At 32.5% G+C, this 24,014-nt stretch overlaps 1 protein-coding gene across 1 annotated transcript in view; it reads left to right on the top strand.

Annotated features, from left to right (window-relative positions):
• Nucleotides 1-23,291, top strand: part of LOC149419372 (lewis-type alpha-(1,3)-fucosyltransferase-like) — a 34,584-nt gene extending 11,293 nt beyond the window's left edge. The window contains exons 4-7 of the mRNA XM_089637975.1: nucleotides 3,476-3,704; nucleotides 11,525-11,667; nucleotides 13,442-13,699; nucleotides 23,030-23,291. Of these exons, the coding sequence (XP_089494101.1) occupies nucleotides 3,476-3,704; nucleotides 11,525-11,667; nucleotides 13,442-13,699; nucleotides 23,030-23,291 (892 nt within the window). The remainder of the gene's footprint in view (nucleotides 1-3,475; nucleotides 3,705-11,524; nucleotides 11,668-13,441; nucleotides 13,700-23,029) is intronic.
• Nucleotides 23,292-24,014: the final 723 nt, after the last annotated feature.

Raw genomic sequence — 24,014 nt, forward strand, 5'->3', positions numbered from 1 at the left:
TTAGTTAGCTCCAACCGCGTCCAATCATCCATTAATTACCCATTATGACCAAGAACCCGGCCTCCCCTACTAAGTCACGAAGCGTAATCAGGAGAGATGGTAAAAGATACAGGTTCAAAATTTCCTACATAACATTATTCCTTTTGCCGCCATTTTGGATTTTTATGGTCGAAAGGTATCCCTCAACCAGTTTATTTCGATCCGGCCCGCCACGCAGTAGATGGGAAAACGCATCCGCCGCCAGGACCTAGACAAACCTCACCCTATGAACCCGTGTACCCCTGCTAAGTTATGATTTTTTTATGGATTTGTTTTTGCGAAATTTTCGTTTCGATCTAAATACGCATACATTTCTTATAAACAATTCAAGCAACACACGTCATTTTGATTTGAAACGGTACCATTTCACAGTCATTTCATGCGATATTCGACTCTAGAGACTAATACTTTGAGTTCAATATCACAAAAGATTACGGAATCACATAAAACCTTGTGATGAACAGTCCACCGATTGCCCCTTGATTGGTTCATTTAGTAAAACCATATATAGGGACACAGATCAACTTTGTCTAATAACTTCTTACCTGGATCAACATACTACGGGAATAGATCAATATATATGAGATCAACATACATAAGTATGCCAATTTGGGTAGATCAACATACTACGGGAATAGATCAATATATATGAGATCAACATAAGTATGCCAATTTGGGTAGATCAACATAAATTATGCATCCGATTTCCATACAAATTTTGAAAATTTTACTAACAGTATATCAAATGGTTTTTCTGGCAAACTGGCAACATTGATAATTATTGTACCACTGTTGTCAATTCATTCAGATGTATTCCATAATAGCCAAGTTATATGATGTTTAAGGTGGATCAACTTAGTCTAACAACTTCTTACTGGATCAACATAATACGGGAAGAGGACAATATATATATATATATATATATATATTGTCAGAAATCACTGCATTACAAAATTAATAAAAATAACTATTGAATTTGAAAAATTGCTACATCTATTCAAAGACATTATACAAATACAAGACAAGTTATATTATAGTTATTTGACCTAGTTCAGTGAAACCTCGCGTGTTGTCTCAGAAACGTATATTCATTCTATTAATTTATCTAAGCATCATAACATAATAATAGATACATATGATAAGAAGTTTCAATAAGTAGGCCCAATTTATTGCATTACTATTTTCTGTCTTACGGAGGAATATTTCGCGTTGTTTACTAATCCACGAACTAACAACCGACATAATCATATAATGTATAATTTCTTCCATGGGAACATTTTGGTATTTTCATCGTTTAAGTAACCACTATTTTTTTTATTACAGTGCTAATTTAAAAATCTAGCATCAAAGATTTTAAATAAGACATCAACCGATGAAAATGCCCTTGCCGACATTATCAATCAATGTGCCAGTGAAACAGATAATATACTCACCTTAAACCCGACCAACTACGATGAAATTTCTCAAACTATTAGACAGTTAAAGCCCTCTCATTCGTGCATTCATGACAAAATTTCCTCAACTATACTAAAAACAGTTGAACTCTTTATAATCCATCCATTAGTACATATCATTAACCTCAGTCTCACTAAAGGTGAATTCCCAAACAAACTCAAACTTGCCCTAGTTCAACCAATTTTTAAGTCCGGAAATCCTACTGACATAACAAACTACAGACCAATTTCTATATTATCATCACTATCAAAAATTATTGAAAAAATAGTAAAAAAAAGACTTATCGACCATCTTACAAAATATAACATACTCTCGTCAAACCAGTATGGCTTTAGAGAAGGACAAAATACAGATTCAGCTATTTTAGAACTAACATCACATATAACACAAGCCTTAGACAAAGGTGATAAATGTTTGGCAGTATTTCTGGATTTAGCTAAGGCATTTGATACAGTATCTCATCCAATCCTTCTAGCCAAGCTCAAAAAAATCGGAATAAAGAATAAGGCATTTGATTGGTTCAAATCGTACCTCACAGACAGAAAGCAATGTGTTAAGCTACCATCTCATAAACCATCCCACTCAACTAGCATTAACTTTGGTGTGCCACAGGGCAGTGTACTCGGTCCCACACTTTTTCTCATTTATATCAATGACTTATGTAAACTATCTATTATTGATGGCAATATAATCACTTTCGCCGATGACACTGCCCTAGTACTAAAAAGTAAGACATGGGAAGAAATATTTCATAGAGCGGATCTAACATTGCAAATTATTAAACAGTGGTTGGATGATAATCTACTCACCCTAAACATAACTAAAACGAAATATATAACGTTTAGTCTTAATATTCCGAGTCAGCCTTCAATCAATCGTACACTAAAAATACATTCTTGTAGAGATAACTCTAGTTGTCTGTGCAATCCACTAGAACGAGTAGATTCCATTAAATATTTGGGTGTAATAATTGACAATAAACTACGATGGGAAGATCACGTAATAAATGTTACAAACCGTATACGGAAACTGGCATATATCTTCAGGTCATTACGAAATATTCTAAATAAAAATACACTAAAAACGGTATACTTTTCTTTATGCCAATCAATTATATCTTACGGTATAGTAGTCTGGGGAGGATGCTCTAACACGATATTAGATCCATTAATTAAAGCTCAAAAATTGATAATCGGACTATTTACAAAGTACACTATATTCACCCCACGAAGGACTTATTTAACGACTTCAAAGTACTCAACATAAAATCCTTATACGTCAAAAACATATCCTCCTACTATAAATTCAAACATACGAAAAAAAATATTTTTGAATCGACCCATAATACAAGATATTCCAACAAATCCAATTATACTATTCCCCCAATAAAAACCTCAATGGCACAAAGACAATTTAACTTTCTTGCTCCAAAAATATTCAATAATTTAACGTTAGAAATAAAATCAATAGTCAAATACGACAGTTTCAGGAAAGCGCTCGGGGATTTTTGATGTGTGATTGTTATAGTGTTAGTAGCCTATTCCAAGTACTCAGATAGAGGTGTATATATTGTTTATATGCGTGAGGATGCGTCATATGGGTGTATGTATACATGTGTTGTTATATGTATATAGGTATGTCTGCTGCTATATACACATGTGTGCTTGCATGCACACATATTAAAAATTATATATATAATTATGTACATTTTTACAATCTAATGCTAATTTACTTCTTTCTCCTTTCTAATTTCTATCTTCTACTTTTTATTACAATTTTTCCAAAATTTTAGCTTCATCTATAGTTACTAATTTCATATGTTTACACTAGATTTCATATTTCATACAAAGTAATTACACTCAATTGGTCACCATGAAACAGGCAGCCGCCTAGTATGGTGATTCACTATATCTACTTTATGTAAATTTCAAAACAATGTAACATGTATTAAATAAATAAATAAAAAAAATTCCTTTTACAGATGTCCAGGCCATTTCAAATCTGACTGTCCTGCGCTCAATAAATACCTCTTTCACTTGTCTTTCGAGAACACCAACTGTGACCAGTACTTCACCGAGAAGTTGTTCTGGAACGCCTTCGGCAAGGGAGCCATTCCTATCATCCTGGGACCGAAAACCACCTGCTCCAGAAACATTTTACCACCAGAATCCTTCATCAACACCTGGGACTTTGCCAGACCGATTGACTTGGCAAGATACATTCTGTTCTTGAATGCCACGTGGAGCGATGATTTCTTCCGATACCACGATTGGAGAAGACACTTTTCTGTTAATAATGAACATGGCTACTTCGGATCTAATTCTTATCACTACTGCAGGCTCTGTCAGGCGTTGAATTATAATGATGAACAGCCTAAAGTCATTGATGATCTTTCTGATTTTCTTGATCCTGATAAAAACTGTTTTCAGATTGGAAATTGGGAAGTTGATTTTGAAAAACAATGATTTGGATTATTGTAGACATTATTATATAAATTATTTTTGGATATACCGATGAAAAGAGAATAATGCACATGAACAGTACATACTGAGTACCAACGTGCTTTTTATCTTCGTGCTATCCGGATATCAAATTCGTGGTCTTTAACAGAAGATCTTTATCTTTTCTGTAGAAGATATATTATTTATTATTGTTCCGAAAACCTTTTTCAAAAAAAAATATTTGTTACTTAAAATCAACCATGGCCTAGTTTAAAAGGAAATTAATAAAATTATTAAATGTTTCCTATCGAATCTATGAAATATGTACTAAACTGCCATAAAAGTACAAGACACTATGTTGCGTAATCAATATTTTCTATTTTTCTGTTTGTTTTGTAGAAGAAATGTGCAGATTTGTAGGAAGTGAAACAGGAACTCCAGTCATTTTGTATTATTTTTTTTAATAAACATAAATACAACCATATATTTTATTTGTTATAGTTTAATACTTAAAATAATTTTCGAAGTCTTAATTTTTGTTGTCTCTGTATTTTGTGTGGCGGCGCACAGTGGGCTGAAAATCGCCTTTCATAGACATAGAGACTTGAATTTTCAAGGGTATTTTTTTTGGCTAGAAATGTATTATGCTATAATATTTCGTATGAAGCAATTGCGTGTACAAATGAAGGAGTTATCATTTTTTAAAGAAAAATTTGTATGGCCCTGACATCAAAAATGAGGCTATCTCTGGAATCATAAGGTTGGCCATTATATCCTTACACACGGATATACTACTATTAATTTATATTTTTTTGACATATTTTGAATTGTGGCGCAACTTTTCAAATCCTCAAAGTTTAACACTCAAAAAACTTTTTTATGTTGATGATTCATTTTAATGCCTGAATGCTTCACATATGAGTAATTGAGTATGCTGTGTCTAGTTTACAACATTTTATTTTCACTGCAAGCCAAAACAGTTTAAGAAATCACAAAATTTCTTTTTATTTATTTATTTTTTGTGTTTAATTCGTAGAACTCTATTTATTTTTGAAAAATTTAATTAAAATCAAATTTAATAATAATTAGTTATTTTCAAGTTCTGTGAGAATTTTATTTTCTGAAATCTAAATCATTGTTAGGCGTCTAGATGATATTTAAATTCAGTCACATTCAAAACTGGAAATAACAACAATGAAATCTATTAAATAACAAATTCAAAACTCAAAACCAGAATGAAATGTGATTCGTTACCCGTGACGTCAGCATCAACAGATTCTGTCGTACAAACCAAACTGGGTGTTTTATTCTCTTTTATATGACGACTTATAAATTCTACGTATAATAATATATAATAAAACTCTGAATCAGTGTTTGTTGATCGATATACGGAGAAAACTTACTTTTATAAAATATTGCTAATTTATTCAGAATCTCCTCAAATTATGCGTAATCCGTAATTATAGGTTTCCTAATAAACTTTCAGTAAAAGAGGAATGTTATCGCGATATCTTAACACGTTTTCATAATTTTTTTAATATTTTTGCATTTCGTTATTGAATATTATCTAGACAAATGCAAGTGGATGAAACGTGTTCCGATTTATTAGGAATATACTAAAAGTTTTCCCTGGAGTTCCTTTTATAGTTGTTCCGTCGTCTGGTATCCAATTGTATTTATTCAAACTATGTATTTGTTCAAACTATGTATTTGTTCAAACTATGTATTTGATCAAACCATTTATTTGTTCAAACCATGTACTTGTTCAAACCATGTATTTGTTTAATCTATGTATTTGTTCAAACTATGCATTTGTTCAAACTATGTATTTGTTCAAACTATGTATTTGTTCAAATTATGTATTTATTCAAACTATGTATTTGTTCAAACTATGTATTTGTTCAAACCATGTATTTGTTCAAACTATGTAATTGTTTAAACAATGTATTCGTTCAAACTATGAGTTTGTTCAAACTGAAGTGTAGATTGAATATAATTTTAAAACAAGTTCAACTTTCTGAGATTGCATTTAATATTAGGATAAGCTATGCTGTGCATCTATGTATTTTTTGGAGTACATTTAGTAAACTATTAGTGTTATATAATAAGTGAGTAACTGAATTATTATTATTACGCTATCGTAAAAACAAGTGCTTATATTTACAATATCATTGTTTGTTAGCCAAATATTGATTTTTCTAAGTGCCAGAACATTTCGATGCACTTGCTGCATTAATTTTACTTACTATGTATATTATCTATGTTCCTAATTAAGTTTATACATTTTACGAAAAAGGTATACATACAGATTGGTCATTGAATAAATAATATTTTTGTTTTTGTTTTTAAAATAATTTTGAACCCTCTGTCAACTGCGAAAATTTCTGCGCTGATGATACCTAACACAAAAATGTCTTCTTTCATTCAAAAATGAATTCTTCATTTATGTTTTTCTGCCCTCTAATTTGCTTAACCAAAGCTGGTAGTTGTAAAATTGAAGAAGATTTTTAAAAAATAACCACTAATCGTATTAAATCATAAGTAGTACGTCTACGTCATATCATTGTGATATCGGAATATAGGAAATGAGATAATACACTTTTATCTGATAACATAAATAATTTTAAACAAAAAATATGAACCACTCAAGATTGTTTAAAGTCACGCTTTGTGTATTATTTCCACCGTAGACAGACACGTGGACAATGGCAAATGTAACAAAAATAAAACATAAAACAATGTTCCCTTTTTAAATTTCATGTTTGTGGAATACATTTAATTAAATATATATTATATAAAATATATTTTAAATAAAATATACATTTTATTGAATACACATTACATTTAATGTTATTTTTCAATTTGCATTTTATTAAATGTACATTTTATTGAACAAAAATTTTATTAAATTAACATTTTATTAAATGTGCATTTTATTAAATATTTTATTAAATGTATATTGTATTATATTGTAGTTCAGGAGCTACGATTTTTCCTGACTGTGTTGAAGTAAATATTAAGAGGTACTACTTTTTATAGGTCACCAATTGCCGTCGTAAAAAATACCTTAATTTGAGAAACACTGCTCTAATGAGCCCCCATGTTTTCACAAATAATAATATTGCCACACCTATCCTGAACACTATAAGGCAGATTGTATTCTCTCCATAGGTACTCAAAAGATATTCAAATTGTCTAATACAACCTTTAAATCACTTTAATCTTGCGTCAATACACAAAAATAAGAAAAAAACTATTTTATTCACAAATATATATATATATATATATATATATATATATTTATTTATATAATCAAACCAAACACGCACTCATCGAGAATCAGTACCGATTTCGCGCATCTTTGTCAACCACCAACTAATCTTATGAATCTCACTAATGACTTCATTTATTTATTTATTTATTTTGGTACAATATCTTACATTTCTTAGTACAATTTAGTAATGTTGGCCTCACTGGGTGGCTTACCCGTGCTGAGGTCTCCATTAAACCTCCATTATACTCCATTGTAACTACACGTTTTGCACTTTATTTCAATCCAATACCTTTAAAATTGACAGTTTGACAAGTATTTTAAAACCACCCGATCCATCTGTGCCACCCAGTACATAATACAAAAAATATTCATAATACATTTAAGGAAAATATATGTAATGTTTTTTTTTGTATTAGGCAATTCACCCTTAAAAGAGTGCTATGTGCCGTTAAAGTTAAGGGAGATGGTTATAATTTTATGGGAAATCTATACGGGAATAGGAAATCTCAAATATTGAAGTCATTCAAGTCTATGAACTTGTATAGAACTGAGAAAATGCGAGAATTGTTGAGAGAAAGTAAATAAGGAATACTAAGAGGAGATTGGTATATATAATGTTGGATGTTGGTGAAGAAAAAAAACATAAGAATAAGATAAATTTAGACAAAAATATAGATTTAAAATTAAAGTAAAATACAATTAAAATAAAATGAAATAAAGTAAATAATCGGTATATTTATATTATATGTTGTGTGTTTGTGAGTGATGTCTGTCTAATATTGGTTTTGTGTGGTATATGTAGGTTTTAATATTTTATGTTATCAAATTTTGGTAATATTGCCTTTTGTTCTTTAATCCATTTTGTAATTTTGTGTCTGAATTTATTTTTGTTTTCCTCAATTTTGTTTTCAAGTGTTAGACTGTTGCATGCTTTTATAGCATGGTATTGATAGTGTCTTTGTCCAAAGCTTGTATTTACCGTCGGAGTTTTAATGTTTTCTTTCTACGCTTGTGTAACTGCTCTGTTAGTGATATTTTGTGTATGTTGAAATTTGTTTCTTTGGTCTAAAATGTAGTTTAGTAGTGGTTTGACGTATAATTGGCGTATATTTAGTACGTCACAACTGTTGAGTATTTGGTTTGTATCAGTCAGTCTGTTTTTTAGTATTACCTTTAAGGCGAAGCTTAATGCCAAATCACTATTTTGATTAATCTTTATAACGAATTGGTGTACATTATGAAAACAAAAAAAAATGCTTTAGTTAAATTGAAGGGTTTCCTATCGTTTTGCTTGAGTAGAATACAAATAAAAAAAAAAAATTATTCAATAACAAATATAAATGCAAACTACAACAAATTTTTTTATTCAATAGAATTTTTAGTGTTACCTTTAAGATTGTTTTTCTGTGCGATTTCTAATGAATCGATAGCCGAGTTTGTTGCTCCTTCCCAAGCAATAATTCCATATTCTATAATTGATTGGCAAAGTGCAAAATATATTGTTTTACTTTATATATGTTTCTTATGTTTAGGAAAATGTGTATTGTTTTGAGGAGTTTATTTGTGATTTGTTTGATGTGAGGTATCCATCTAAGGTTATGGTCAATTCGATTCCTAGATACTTTATTTGTTCTGTTTTTTCTAGAGGAGGTCAATCGCAAATGTTGGTGTTTAAACATTCTTGAATTTTTATGGCGTCTGTGTTGTTTTTTAGCTGTCCCGTGCTATTTATACTGTACGTTGTGAATTTTGTTTCAATTGTTTTTTTTTCCTAGTTTTCACTTGCGAGGTTCCTAAATTCGCTATGTTATATAAATTATTCCAATCCTTAGATTTAAAGAATAAAACTGTATCGTCAGCATAACTAACTACTTCACCGTCTATTTTCATGCTGCAAAGTTCATTTATGTAAATAGTAAATAGAACGGGCCCTAGTATGCTTCCTTGTGGAACTCTATATGTAATCGGCAGTGGTTTACTAGTATGGTTGTTAATTTTGACTTGTTGTGTTCTGTTACTCATATAAATTTTTAATAGTTGGGGTTCCTTGCTTCGATACCCATGTTTTCTAATTTTTTTAAAGTGATTTGTGGCATATTGAGTCAAAGGCTTTAGAAAATTTGTTACGTTCGTCAATGTGATTTATATTTTTTTATTATTATTGTACAACAGAATATTTATTCCAATTACAGTACAATTTATGAAAATTTAATAAAATAATTGATTGTGATGTAAATGGAAAACAGATGATAATTTATTCTACAATAATTGCAAAATCAATTTGTGACGTATTTTTATTTGTATGATATTTTTTTTTTAAATTGACTACTCCGGTTTCTCTCAGAATTTACCGGCTTTCATGGCTAGTTACTTTATTTATACAGTCGTCTTCACTGTGTCAGGGACGCCACCTTTATCACGAATGCAAAAACCAACCGCGGGATTCCGCAAGGATCAAACGTAGGACCCATCCAACTCTTTAAAATTAACGAAACTTATAATACGATTAAATGATAAAAATATATCCTCTTCGCCGACAATATCAAACTTTCCCGAACTATCAAAAGTCACATCGATTCCACTCTTCTTCAGAATGATCTTGATTATCTTGTCTAATGGTCGGAACTCAACAACCTATATTTCAACATCCATAAAGATGTTGAAGTTACGTAGGTTAGGTTTATGTTTTAGTTTTTTTTGTAGCTTTAATGTTTTATATTAATTTTTAAAGGTGTGTTAAATTGTCATTGGGTTGAGTTATCGGAACCTTTATCCGAAATCATTTACTAATGGAATCGCAATACGGAGGACGTATCAAGTATTTTGCAACATCTTCGAGTATATATTTTCCATTATTTGTGCCCCTCAGTAAAATATCCTCAAAAGAGTGCAAAATGGGTTTGCGCGTCACATTTATAAATGACGGAATATAACACTCATTCTTATATCGTTCTTTGTTCAGATTTTATCTACATTTTCATACTTACTTCTACTATTATTTGTTTACGTATATTTTTACCATTTTTCATTTACTGTACCTTTATGTGTTCTACGCATCTGTGTGTGCGACTGTTTTATAGAGTATCCAAAATAAATATGGAATAGTAAACGCGACGTGACTCATCGACTCCAAAAGCAAATTAAGGGTTTTTTTATTAGTAAGAAAATCCATTTGTCTCATTTGTCTTGTAATTTGCACAGCTTTTTCTATCTGGAATTGTTCGGTAAATTCAACTATATCTACTTATTTTCCGCTTGCTACGTGAATTACCATAACGAGTAATGATCTATGGAGAAATACACATTTAATTAGCATTTTCAGCAGTTTTTCGTTAGTTTTTGTTGCTTCAGTCCAACAGATTTTCAGGGAAAAGACGCGAAGCGCAGAGCCTAACATCTACATAGTCATTATTGGCGAAATTAATATCCTAACCGGTAATCTACTGATAAAACAAAATAACGTTCAAATCAGTCACGAGTCTTAACTATACGATATGATGCTATCACGATATTCTAGTAATAAAACCTTGCATATTACTAAAAGGTAATAATAATACAAATGGCATATTTTATGATGGCGAATTCGTTTAGGTAAATAGTTAGTTATACATTGTCACATAACGATAGTTCAGAACACCTCGCAACATAAAAATTAATGATAAGATTTTATTAAATTGAATCCAGTGTAAGAAAAATGCAAGTGAAACCAATGTTTGTTATAACTAATACTGTGAAACTCCAGAAAAGGCTTTTTAAAGGCTCTGTAAGAAGGAACATAATATTTTTCATTTTATTCGCATGTGTAGTGTTTTACTATATCCCTAAGAAGCATAATGCAAGCGATGGAATTGTGGATAGCTTGGGTTTGGCTGATGATGTAAATGTGAATGCTGACGACTATCTCAGTCATTTATTTAAGGTGGAGGACTATTATGCTGCCAGAAATGTAAGTTGTTATACTTCCCTTTGAAACTAACCTAAAACATTAGCAACACAATAATCTTAGATTGTAAAAATGGGGAAACGTTACATATTAAACTAGAAATTGCTCCAACACACTTAGATTGTGCACCAGAAAAATAAAACTTACCAGTCAACTCATAACAAATATTTAAAGAAACTGTAACTTCGGATTTGACGATTGTAGACCTATATTTACACGAGTACAAACAACTTGAAATCGTTCTAGCTGAAGTCACGGAGCTTGTATGGGTTCAGCGCCCCAAGTGTGAAATTCCTTATACTTATAACTTGGAAATGCGATAATACGTAGTAAAATAGATCATGAAAATATACATTGTCATATTTTTTTCAGGATTTGGAAATGCCACCGGTAGGAAACATATTGTATCAGAATCTACCGCCTCCAAAGGGGCGAGATAAGAATTACAAAATTCTCATTTGGAAAGATGGGGAGTTCTTGGAGGCGAGGCACATCTATAGTTTCACAGAAACACGGTGATTTTTATGATTTAATAAGCAATTAAAAGAGGTATAAATAATAGAGAGATACATTAATGAATATAGCTTTTATACGAGATCAAATATAGTGTTTTATATGAGTTACCAAGAACTGGTAGTGGTCAGTGGCATATTATTGTTTTTGAACAACCACGACTTTTGATGACTTCTGATTTTTTCAAAACGCTTAGGTTGTTATTTGTATACTGTTAAGTATGTTCTTGTGTCGATGATCAGGTAGCTCCAATGATTCTCCGATATGGATAATTATACATTTATTAGACCGAACACAAGGATTGCAGAAACTTCTTGCGTCTTGACCATAAATAAAGCGCTCACTGGCGCTCAGTAAATTGGGCTTTTTGTATGAAACAAATTGGTGGTAAAAAACCATAGATATGCCAATATATAGACACTGCAATTCTCATTCAGAGCCTAATAATTGTACTATACACCGATGAAAAACTCTGAAAGTTTATTCCATAGACTTTCAGAGTGTTTCATTGGTGGATATAGTTAGGCAATTATATGACGTCACAAAATTTCGGTTCCAATTTTCGATCAGAGGTATTGGTCTCGACTACATACTGTAATAGTATTTATACTCTCTATTTGACCATTCAGTATTGCTAGAGTAAACCTCTGTTACAATCCCATATATATATTTTAATCTTTTAAGAAGTTCACCCCTGCTAGGGATACTTTATGTACAAAACTACCAAATATTGCATTGTCAGGAATTACTTTAAGATTTGTCCGAACAAAAAAAGGTTAATAATGAAATATGTTTTGCTTCGTAAAGTCGGGGAGCCTTTTTGGTGAGGGCTAGTATTTTGTGTGGGCTAATATTTTGTGAGGGCTATTATTTTGTGTGGGCTAGTATTTTGTGAGGGCTAGTATTTCGTGAGTGCTAGTATTTTGTGAGGGCTAGTATTCTGTGTGGGCTAGTATTTTTGAGGGCTAGTATTTTCTGAGAGCTAGTATTTTGTGGGCGTGTATCACGGTGGAGCTATAAACGATTTATCGATAATGTAGGTAACTCGTCACCCGAGCAAGACTGCAGATCGCCAACGAACAAACAGTAGTTCATGACTACCACGGACGAGTTGTTTCATAGAATTTGAACAATTTAAATTTTACAGTTAAAATTCAAGTTCTGTGAAAGTTCTATTTAAGTTCTGTTATATCAAAGTATTGTGAAACAACCGGGCTGCGGTGAAATAATAATAATAATTTTTATTCCAGGATGTGGGGAGGTTAGTGCAATCCCACACGTCCCATATATAGATTCATATTTTTTGGACAATAGGTATGTGAAAAATGAAAAAATATATAAAGAAGAATAAATTAACAACAGAGTACGACTATGCAGGGCGTGGTCTTGAGTGAGCTTGGGCCCAGCGCTCACTCAGGAGTGGCGCTTGGTGCTGGTAGGCTGCGGTCACCAGCGTGTTGGCGGAGGCCATTAGCCGCGTCCTGGCTCCAGTGACCCATAATAACACAGAAATTTGATGATTTGTACAAATTCTGTAAAACAACCCTTTCTTAATTTATTTGACGAGAACTTTATTTTTTACGTTAGCGATCTGCAGTCGATGAAAAGTTATCGAAATCCTTTACCGATCGAACATGCTTGCATTGATTGCTTTCTCAACGTTTGGCCACAAAATTGTCAAGATCTGCACCAAAAATCCGCTTTTCGAACTTATAAGCCTTGGTTCCTTACATTTTTTGATACCTAAAATCAAAATGCCGTTCAATTATGTTTTAGAACGGAGCCTTTTAGTCGCTGTTCCGTCAACAATTGCCAACTATCTTACAAGGCCGAAGATGTCTCAGACGCTGACGCCGTAGTCATCCTGCTTCAAAGGCTCAATGGTTTACAGGACCTGCCTGACTACAACGCCACGCGGCCCCCTGGACAACGCTGGGTCTTCCTGACCGACGAGTGTCCGAAACACACGTTCAGGGCCAGCATAAATAATTGGAAACAGTTCGAGGGGATATTTAATTGGTCAATGACATATCGGTGAGCACAACAATCAGCATTTTTGTTTATTTAATTAATGATTTTAAACTTTTAAATTAAATTTTGAAGCACAAATGTTTATAATTAATAAATCACAAAGATAAAACAAAGAGGCATAAAATCCCTGAAATATTTAACGCTTTACCTGAAGACATAAAAAGAGAGTCATCTATCTCTAAAATAAAAAGAAAAATCAGGTCTTTCTGTCTCGATAAATACTTTAAAAATACGTACCGTACCTGTAAAATGGACGTCGTAGAAATCAAACCTAGTTTTAGTATACTGCAAAAATTTTGTATAGTGCATCACGTAAAAAATATATATTTATGTAATTAAAACCTAAATCCAATTATTAAGATACAATACGTATCAACGAATAAATTAAAGTTAATTGTTAGAAAAAAAATGTATGATAGTACCTACCTTTGTATATTGAGAAATTGTAAAAATGAGAGATTTCTTACAATCAAACAGAATACTACTCAGTTTTGTAAGAGACTATGCAAAATACAAATGTAAAAACAACTGAATAAATAAATCATAAAAAAACAAACAAACAAACTTGCAGTGCCGGACGAATTGTAATTTTTACAACATAGACGTAATTTGATGATGTTGTTTGTTCTCTTGGTATTTAAGCGGAATGCGCGCTGAATAATATTAAACTTCATTTTTCTACACTTTCGGCTGTGTAGAAAAATGCGTTCCCAACTTTTTTGTACACGGTTGACATTTTGTGCTCTTGGGCAGTGGAATTATTATTGGCTGGCTTTTGAATTTCATCCCTCCTACATAAAGGGTTACCATGTTGTTTTTTTTAATATACCTACCTCTATACGGCATACCAAAAGTTCTTTATATTTATTTACATTCCTTTAAGAATTTTTTTTATAGAAAAGTATTAAAATACTTAGGTATATAGTGTGAATATACTAATACAATAATTATATAGAAAACAAATGCAAACTAACAACTGTTTTAAAAAATATATGTAAAATGCCTTTTTGTAAGTTCATTTGGTGATATTAAAAATTTCCGCTACTTCTGCTTATTGGTTACCTGAGATCCCTTCTAATTGATTATTTGTATAACGCCATATTCGAGAGAAAATCACCTCAAGGGCAAGCATAATGGTATTAGGTAGTTGTGTTAATAATGTTAATTGGTATTAGCATTATTATTGCGGTGAAAATTATTTTAAGTTCGTGTGTCTAACGATGAAATCGATTGCAACAATGCCGTGCCGTCAATAAAGGAATTAATGACTTTATAAAGAAAATTGATATCAGATATCAGTCTTCTGTCGGACTTCTTTTACATTTTTCAAGACAGGTTATAATTTATAATAATTTAGGTGCCTTAAAAATTTGTGATGTGTTTTTTCAATAGAATCTAAGTGATCCTTATAATGCGTTGACCAAATAAGTGAGTTATACCCACAGACATAAGAATATATAGACTAGAAATTAAAGGTGAGGGGTAAAATCAACTGTTGAAGAACGAAGGGGGTAAGCTGACTGTGATTCGTCAATAAATCAATTTGACAGTATATAGGCATCTCGCATTTTAATATCACCATTTAGTTCTTAAAAGTAAAATCTGCTTTGAATATTTTGTTCTGAATATTCTGTCGAATATTTTGTTTACGTATTTAGTTAAGACACTTTTATAAGTGTTCATAATTTACTTCCCAGTAACAACGATGCGCACACTTGAGAATCGCTACATTCGACCAGATGTATCTCGATGTAATAGTATATGTTTCTACAACTGATTCATATTATACGATGTGAATAAGCTTAAAATGATGCTTACATATGGAATGTTTTTTTTATTTTTTTATTTTTTTATTTAATGCAATAAACAACATAATATATTATAATTTTACTGGTCTTCCATTAAAAGCCTTAGCTTGTGGATGGAAGAAGAGTTAACATTTCACAAATTATGTACAAATAAAGTCACGTGTACAGTTAATACAATGCAGTTAATACAGTTAATACATTTCATATAATTACAATTACTATTTACTATAATCATGTATTTCAATATATATGTATGTGTAGGTAATATAGACACATGGCAATCAGACCCGTTAACTAAAATATGTAAACATATATGTATTCTGTAAGAAGAAAAACAAGTAAGATTTTTAGTGTGACATTCTCTAAAATACTTTTTGATGGAGTTCAACAATTGAATTTTGTTCCTAATGCTTCTGATTTCTATTGGTAGGTTATTGAAAAAGAATTTTCCTTGGTGAGTATAATGGTGTTGTGCAAAAGAAGTGTTTAATTTGGGGCACACAAATACACGTTTAAGTCTAGTACGATTTTCAGTTATGAATGCGTATTTATCTTTTTCTTTTATAATTTGTATAATTGAATTTTTTATAAATAAGTTTTTAAATGTTGGAACTTTGAATTCTTCGAATTTGCTGTCAGTTGGGAAGTCTGGAGGTTTTTTTAGTATAATTTTTATTATTAGTTTTTGAACAATTTCTATGGGGGTCAGATTAGTTTTGTAAGCTGCTCCCCAACTGATAATGGCATACTGAAGAATAGACTGTACTAATGCGTAGTATATTGAGTATAGGTTTTTCGTTGATAAGAAGTTTCGTATTCGTAAGAATATATGAATTAACTTCCTAACTCTTTTTATTGTATGGTCGATGTGATCTTTCCATTTTAGGTTTTTATCTATGATTATTCCAAGATATGTAATTTTATCCGCTATTTTCAGAAGTGAACATTTTTGTTGGCAGTGATTAGTATCGTGTTGTGCGAGAGAATGATTATGTAAGAATATTTGAAGATTTGGAGGTACAATGTTAGTGTTAATTTCGAAAGGAATGACATATGTTTTATCACTATTTAACGACAAGAGGTTATTGTCAAACCATATTTTTAGATTATTTATGTCTTCTGTAGCTTTTAGATTAATTTTTTCCCAAGTTTTTCTTTTATTATAAGGACTGTATCATCAGCGTAAGAGATAATTTGGCCATGCAATGGTTGAATAAATATGTCGTTTACATACAAAATGAACAATATTGGTCCAAGCACGGTGCCCTGTGGGATACCAAAATTTGATGTTTCTTGGTCGCTAGTTTGGTCATTTATTTTAACAAATTGTGCACGATTGTTCAAATAACTTTCTATCCATTGGACGGCTTTATCATTGATGTTATTTAATTTCAGTTTTTTGATAAGCTTTGCGTGTGAGATACTATCGAATGCTTTTCTTAGGTCTATGAATATTCCTGCGCATTTATTTCCTTCATCAAGTGCAGAGTATATAAATGATGTTACATTTGCTATTGCATCTTGTGTGCTTTTTGTTTTTAAGAATCCGAATTGATTGGAATGTAATATTTTATTGTTTTCTAGAAAATCAACAACCCTTTTTTTCACAATCTTTTCAAATATTTTTGCTATATTCGATATTAGTGATATCGGTCGATAATTTGAAACATTTTGCGGGTCGCCGGTTTTAAAGATAGGGGATATTATAGATTTTTTATAATTTGTTGGGAATATGCCTTTAGTCAGACTGAGATTGATAAGGTGGTTTAGTGGTTTCAGTAGATACATTTTCATTTCTTTAAGAATTTTCACAGAAATGTGGTCAAAACCTGGAGAGGATCCGTCTTTCATGCTTTCTATTACAAGTTGTATTTCAGTTTCGGTAGTTTTTTTAAAAGTGGATAGTGTATTTTGTTTTTGGGTATTAGTTGTTATAGTTTTTGGTGTGTGTACAGATTTAGTGATTTTATCAGCGAGATTGTTTCCTACTTTAGAGAAATAAGAATTAAAAATGTTTGCTGTTAGTTTTGGGTCTTTGGATACATCTATGATATTATTTTCATGTTTTAAATATTTTATAGAATTATTTTTTTTCTTATTTTCAATTGCATAATTTACCGTTTTCCAAATAACTTTTAGATTGTTTTCTGAAGTAGAGATTATTTTTTTAAAGTAGTCGTCTTTACTTTTTTTAATTAAAGCTGTTAATTTATTTCTATATTTTTTGAGAACTATCTTAGCATTTTCATCGTGTGGATTTTTAATTGTATTTTTATATAGCCTTTCTTTTTTCTCTGATAGATTTTATTAGGCCACAAGTGATCCAAGGTTTTATACGTCTGAATTTTGAATTCGTGTATAATGAGACCTCTGTTGTGGAGGTTTCAATATGATCCATAATTTGTTTTTCAAACATATTTGAGCATTGTTCGACATCGTTAGATTGTAGTATCGTACACCAAGTTTCTGCTTTCAATTTTTTCTCTAAAGTGGCAATATTTGTGGTTTTTTTAATAGTAATTGGAGCCTTAATTTGTGATTTTATTTCATTATCATACAATAATAAGCAAGTGTGGTGGTCAGTAATATTCGTTTGCCAAATCATTGTTTTGATTTTATATAGGTTTTGTAATTTTATGTTTATCCAAATATGATCTAAGCAAGACGATTTTTGTCCGTGCATTTCTCTAGTATTTTTGTTTATGCATGATTTAAAATCTAATTCAGTCATACAATTTAGGAACTCATTTTTGAAAATATTTTCTGATTTTTCGTTAATGTTAATATTAAAATCACCCGCGATAAAACAGGTTTTATTTTTAAGCGGTAGTAATATATTTTTCAGTTGAGTTATAAAATGTGAAATATTTGATTCGTGTGTTCTGTAAATGGCAATTATGTGGTAAATATATTTATCGAGTTTAATTTCGATTTGAATACAGTTAGTCAGTAATATTGGGTGTTCTAAAGTCGTGACAATACTGAATTTGGTGTGAACGAATATTGCGATTCCACTATTTTTATTGATATTTATTTTAGTTGGGATGTATGTATAGTTAGGAAGTTGAAAAGCTGGTGACTCATCATTTGTAAATGTCTCTGTTAATATTATACAGTCTGGTTGTAATATTAGATTATTGATTTTAATAATAAATTCATCAAAATTTTGAAACATACTACGAATATTTTGGTGTAATATGAATAAACCGTTAAATTTGTGTGGGAAAAATTCATTACATGTCTCTGTGCTTGCACATTCGTATTCATGGATTTTGTAGAAATTTTCTATTTGGCTAGCTATAAAATCATCCATTTAAAATTAATTTTAATTCATTTAGAGCAATTGATAGCACATACATCCATAAGCTTGCCAAAACTATGAAGAATTAAATTAAAAGAATTACGCTCCGTTATTATAATTATATCGGTATGGTGTCTATTAGTGAATAAAGTGTACTTATATCTGTTGCGAATGTATAACATGAGCATATAAATAATACATAACATAAGCACATAAATAATATAAAATATAAGCATAAAGAGAAAATAAAATATGAGCTTAAAGAGATTAAAAAACATAAGCATATAAAGAAAATAAAACATAAGCATATAAAGTATACCAGTGATATATGGATTTGGTTGTTGCGGATATTTAACATAAGCGTGAAAAGTATGCATAACATTGGCATAAGTATACAGAGTATGCATATAGTTGTTGCGAGTATATATCACGAGCATATAAAGCATAAGCATATAAAGCATATAGAATATAAGTATATAGAGAAAATAAAACATAAGCATAAGCATGTAAAGTACACAGGAGTTTAGTTGTTGTAAGTATTTTACATAATTATAGCAGGTATATAGTGTAACTATGAATTGAAGATACATAGTACCTACATGATTTATATTGGTTACTGCTAAAACTAAATGTAGTGTTTGGGTAAAGAGATAAAAGAAAACTAGAGAAATACAAATTAAATAATTTAAATTCCCCTGTAACCATATACCTGTGCCCTTCTGTTTCATATAATAGGTTGAGATTAATAGTTAAAATAGTGATGTTAATGAATTTTGAGTAAAGTAAAAAATATTTTATCAACATAAATACAATAGTTATAGTTCTTTTACAAGTTATTGGGTGTGTGAGATAAGATGTGTTTGTTTTTGTCATTGATAATAATGACTGGTGTTCCAATATCTCTACGGACGTACACTTGCCCTCCACGGGTCCAGGCGAATTTATATAATTTTTCCCGTGTAGCCTTACGTGCAAGGAACCACAAGTGTTTCGCACGAAACGTCAGGTGTTCCGAGACGTATATGTGAGAGCGAGGTCTTGCAATTCCGACGAGGGTGGTGTTGAGTTTTTCCTCTCTATTGTTAGCTTGTTTGTTGAACTTTTTTATGTCTGACAGGAAAACATCACGGTCAATACTGGTTTTAAATGATATGATTATGGGCCTACATTGGTCTTTAGGTATTTTTTGGGAGATGCGGTAAGCTGCGTCAATCCTGTTCATTTCCACGTTTGAATTAGTAGTTTTTTGGATGTTGAATATGAGGTTATTTAAGTTTTCCCCATTATTTTCCGGGATCCCCCTGATTTCAGCGTTTTTAGAGCTATTTAGCCTGTCTATTTGCTCCATTTGGTTTTCTAATACTTCAATTCTTGCTTCGAGGCCGGTGTTCTTTTTCTCAAGCTTGTTATTAGTGTCCTCAAGCTCGTGGACGCGAAGAAGAATGTCCTCATATTGCTTGCTCATCCCCGCTAGAGTGGCAAGAATTTGCGTGTTTTGTTCGAGTAGTTTGGCGTGTAGTTCACTATCAATAAGTGAACTGCCACTGGGTTTGACAGTCGGTGTGACACAAATGCATTGTTTACATTTAATGAGGGCACGCCGCTCCTTAGAGAGGCGACGGTAGGTACTTTCCGTCACACCTCCACATTGCAGATGGAATGTCTCCTTGCAGGTTACGCACACAAAAATAGACTCGTCTGAAAGTGTTGGTTCGGAACATTTTTGACAGGTATTATTCATGTTGATGATGTATGATATGTTGATGATGTATGATAATGTTGATGATGTTTCACTGTTATTTTACGTTATTTGTAATAGGCAGTAAAAGTTTTGCTATAAGCAGTCACAGTTCTTAGCACAGATAAACACTGGATTGAACTGTCACTGTCAAAAATGTCACTTGATCGAAAATTAAGACACTTGTAATCGCTGTAGAATTAATGAATTATAACCAAGTTTGAAGTTTGTACACTAAGGACGGGTTGTTTCGGAGAATCTGAACATTTCATCAAATTTCAACGTTCATTTTCAAGTTCTGTGAAAGACTTTTTCAAGTTCTGTTTTTATTTCAGTTTTGTCAAGCAACTAGCCTACAATAATATAAAAACAGAACTTGAATAAATCTTTCACAGAACCTGAAAATGAACGTTGAAATTTGATGAATTGTTCAAATTTTCCGAAACAACCCGTCCTAAATGTGACCCAAGGAATCACCTCCAATACATTTAATTTTCAATATGACGGTTTTAAATATAGATTTTATGATTTTATCGGTAGAGCAAATATCGTGGTATACACTGTTTATTGTTGTATTGTTAACTGAATGTAATACGACAATTGGGTATATTCTCTTTTTCACATCTATTTTTACAAGTTTTCATATCACAAGCCACTATTTTGCCGTGTTTTTTCATAAAATGCCTCGACCATAGCCCGACGCTAGTTCGAACAAGAATGATGACGTCACATTCTCAAGATTCACGGGAAGCCATACGCGAGCCCAGCCGGCTCCAATGGAACCGGTATGGGGAGTGGGGAATAATACGCTTTTAATCACTTAGGGCAGGTCTACTAATATTCATATGTCTATGGTTATACCGAATTCCCTAGAATATTAATATTACGCCAGTAGCTTTGAAAGACTACCAAACCAAATTTGACGGCCGGCATAGTCCAGTGGTAACGCATTGGACTGCCATTCCGAAGGTCGCGGGTTCGAACCCGGCGTGCGCAAATAAATTTTATTTGATTAATTTGTGTTATTTCATAATTAATTAATTAAAATAATATATAGTATATTTGCGGCACGTTCCAGAGTGGAAGATACTACCAGTATCGCCCTGGTGTAAGACCACCATTCAGAATTGAAACGTTGCTCCAAATGGCTTTAGCCGTGTTTAGTGACTAGATCTGAATAGCCAGGTACTTCCCCACCTTCCTCTTTCCCTTCCCCACTTACCTTCAGCCTCACAACATCCCCCAATTGGGGATGCCATAGTCTCACTGGCTCCAGACGGGAGCAGTTGGGACTCTTGTGAGGTATTCACTATAAAAAAAAAAAAAAAAAAAAAAACCGCACAACTCACGCCACTAGGAGGCGTTAGTGTGGCATACTCGCATCAGAATGAATGGGAAATGTCAGAAGTTGGAGGTGTAATAACGATTCTACATTATTTGGTTACACTCAATTTGGCTCCGGACTAATGAAGTATACAAACATTTTTACGTAGTTATATATTACAAAAGTGTTTATGACATCCTTTAGCGCAATGACTGGCTCAAAGTACATTTTGAACGGTGCAAGTAGCCGAAAATTTTAAAATTGAAAAAAAAAATATATATTTTTTACATTAACCCCACACAGGAAAATAATTTCCTTCTGGGCCTACGCCATCTTTAGGGAAGCTGTGTGGAGTGTAATTTAAAGGAAAGGAATGATAGGAAGTTCTGGGAAGAAAAGGGTAATCCTTCCCTCCCACCGAGACGCAAGGCGATGAGTCGAGAGAGTCCAACTGAAGACGTCAAAAAGTGTCTCCCTCAACTGACCTCACCCGATTCCACCTGTCACGCAGTTAATCCCACCTGTCACGCAGTTAATCCCACCTGTCACGCAGTTAATCCCACCTGTCACGCAGTTAATCCCACCTGTCACGCAGTTAATCCCACCTGTCACGCAGTTAATCCCACCTGTCACGCAGTTAATCCCACCTGTCACGCAGTTAATTCCACCTGTCAAGACCTAGAAAACCTCAGCCCATGAACCCTAGCACTAGCATGAATCCTAAGTTACCAAATGTAACGAACCACTTGGGGCGTCCTATGGCAGAGGTGCAATAAGATTCACCAAACAGTGATAAGATCTGAATATTCTCTTCCTTTTTGCCAAGTACTTCTCCATCGTCATCTTCACAATCTCCTTCCCCTACACGGCCCTGAGCCAATAAATGGCGCCTGGTACGAGTAAAATTTTGGCATCCCTTGTCAAAACCAGTAAACGCCTATATTCACTCATTCGCTCTACATGCCCGAACCTTCTAAGCGTCCCTTTCTTGATCTTACTCATTACATTATTTTTGTGTAGCTCCGTTTTCATGAAAAATAATCTCAAGGGCGATGTGTTAGGACTTTTAGGTGTTGGGTATTATCAATGGCCCACTTATTTCAGTCCAACATCTTGCGCGCTACCCACATCACTAATTTATTTTTATTTTTTATCTTTTCAGCATGGATTCCGATGTCCCAGTTCCTTACGGGAGGACCACTCCTCTAGATGTACCCATGGATCTGCCTGCAAATTTAAATTTTACCGAAACCTTTAACATTTTGGTGCCAAATGGAGCCATCAAGCGCAGGGACGTTCTCGTGGCGGTCATGATGTCCAACTGTAACCCGAGCAACGAGCGCCTGAAATATGTAAAAGAGCTACAAAATTACATGACAGTCGATATCTACGGTGCTTGTGGGACCGAATTTAGATCAGTGTAAGTATTTCAGCAAGTTTAGTAGGATCAGCGAGTATTATTTCGTAATCATCTTGGCGGAAATTTGCTAAAGTTAACAACACTGTAAAGAAATACCGTGCAAGAACTTTGTAAAATCTATACAATAACTGACCAGAGATGTCTATAATGTCCACTATTTTTAATTTTAATTTTCAAATTTTAAATCTACTGCTTCTCCAGGAGCTTTGTATCTAGGTACAACACAAGAGATTTGTTGGAACTGGGCAGGCATTTTATAGGTACTAGGCATGAGTTTTATTGTTACTGTGCAGGAGCTTTCTTGAGATTCAGAAAAATATTGATTCTTAATAAATTATTAATAGCTTTATAGGTATTGTTCGGGAGCTGTAGGTACTGCGGGGGAGCTTTTTATGTACGATGCAGGAGCTTGATAGGTACCTTCTGCGCATGAGTTTTTATGTACGATACATGAGCTTGATAGGTACCTACTGCGCAGGAGCTTTTTTATGTACGAGGCAAGAGCTTGATAGGTACTTACTGCGTAGGAGCTTTTTTTGTACAATGCAGGAGCTTGATAGGTACCTTCTGCGCAGGAGCTTTTTATGTACGAGGCAAGAGCTCGATAGGTACCTACTGCGTAGGAGCTTTTTTATGTACGATGCAGGAGCTTTGTTGGTAAAATGCACGACTATTAGGTACTGTGAATAATCTTTATGACTTCTCAGAACAACTAGGTATATATTAT

The sequence above is a fragment of the Hesperophylax consimilis genome, chromosome 12, assembly GCF_061612785.1.
Source record: "Hesperophylax consimilis isolate HC1 chromosome 12, BYU_Hcon_1.0, whole genome shotgun sequence".
In the NCBI taxonomy this organism is placed as follows: Eukaryota; Metazoa; Arthropoda; class Insecta; order Trichoptera; family Limnephilidae; genus Hesperophylax; species Hesperophylax consimilis.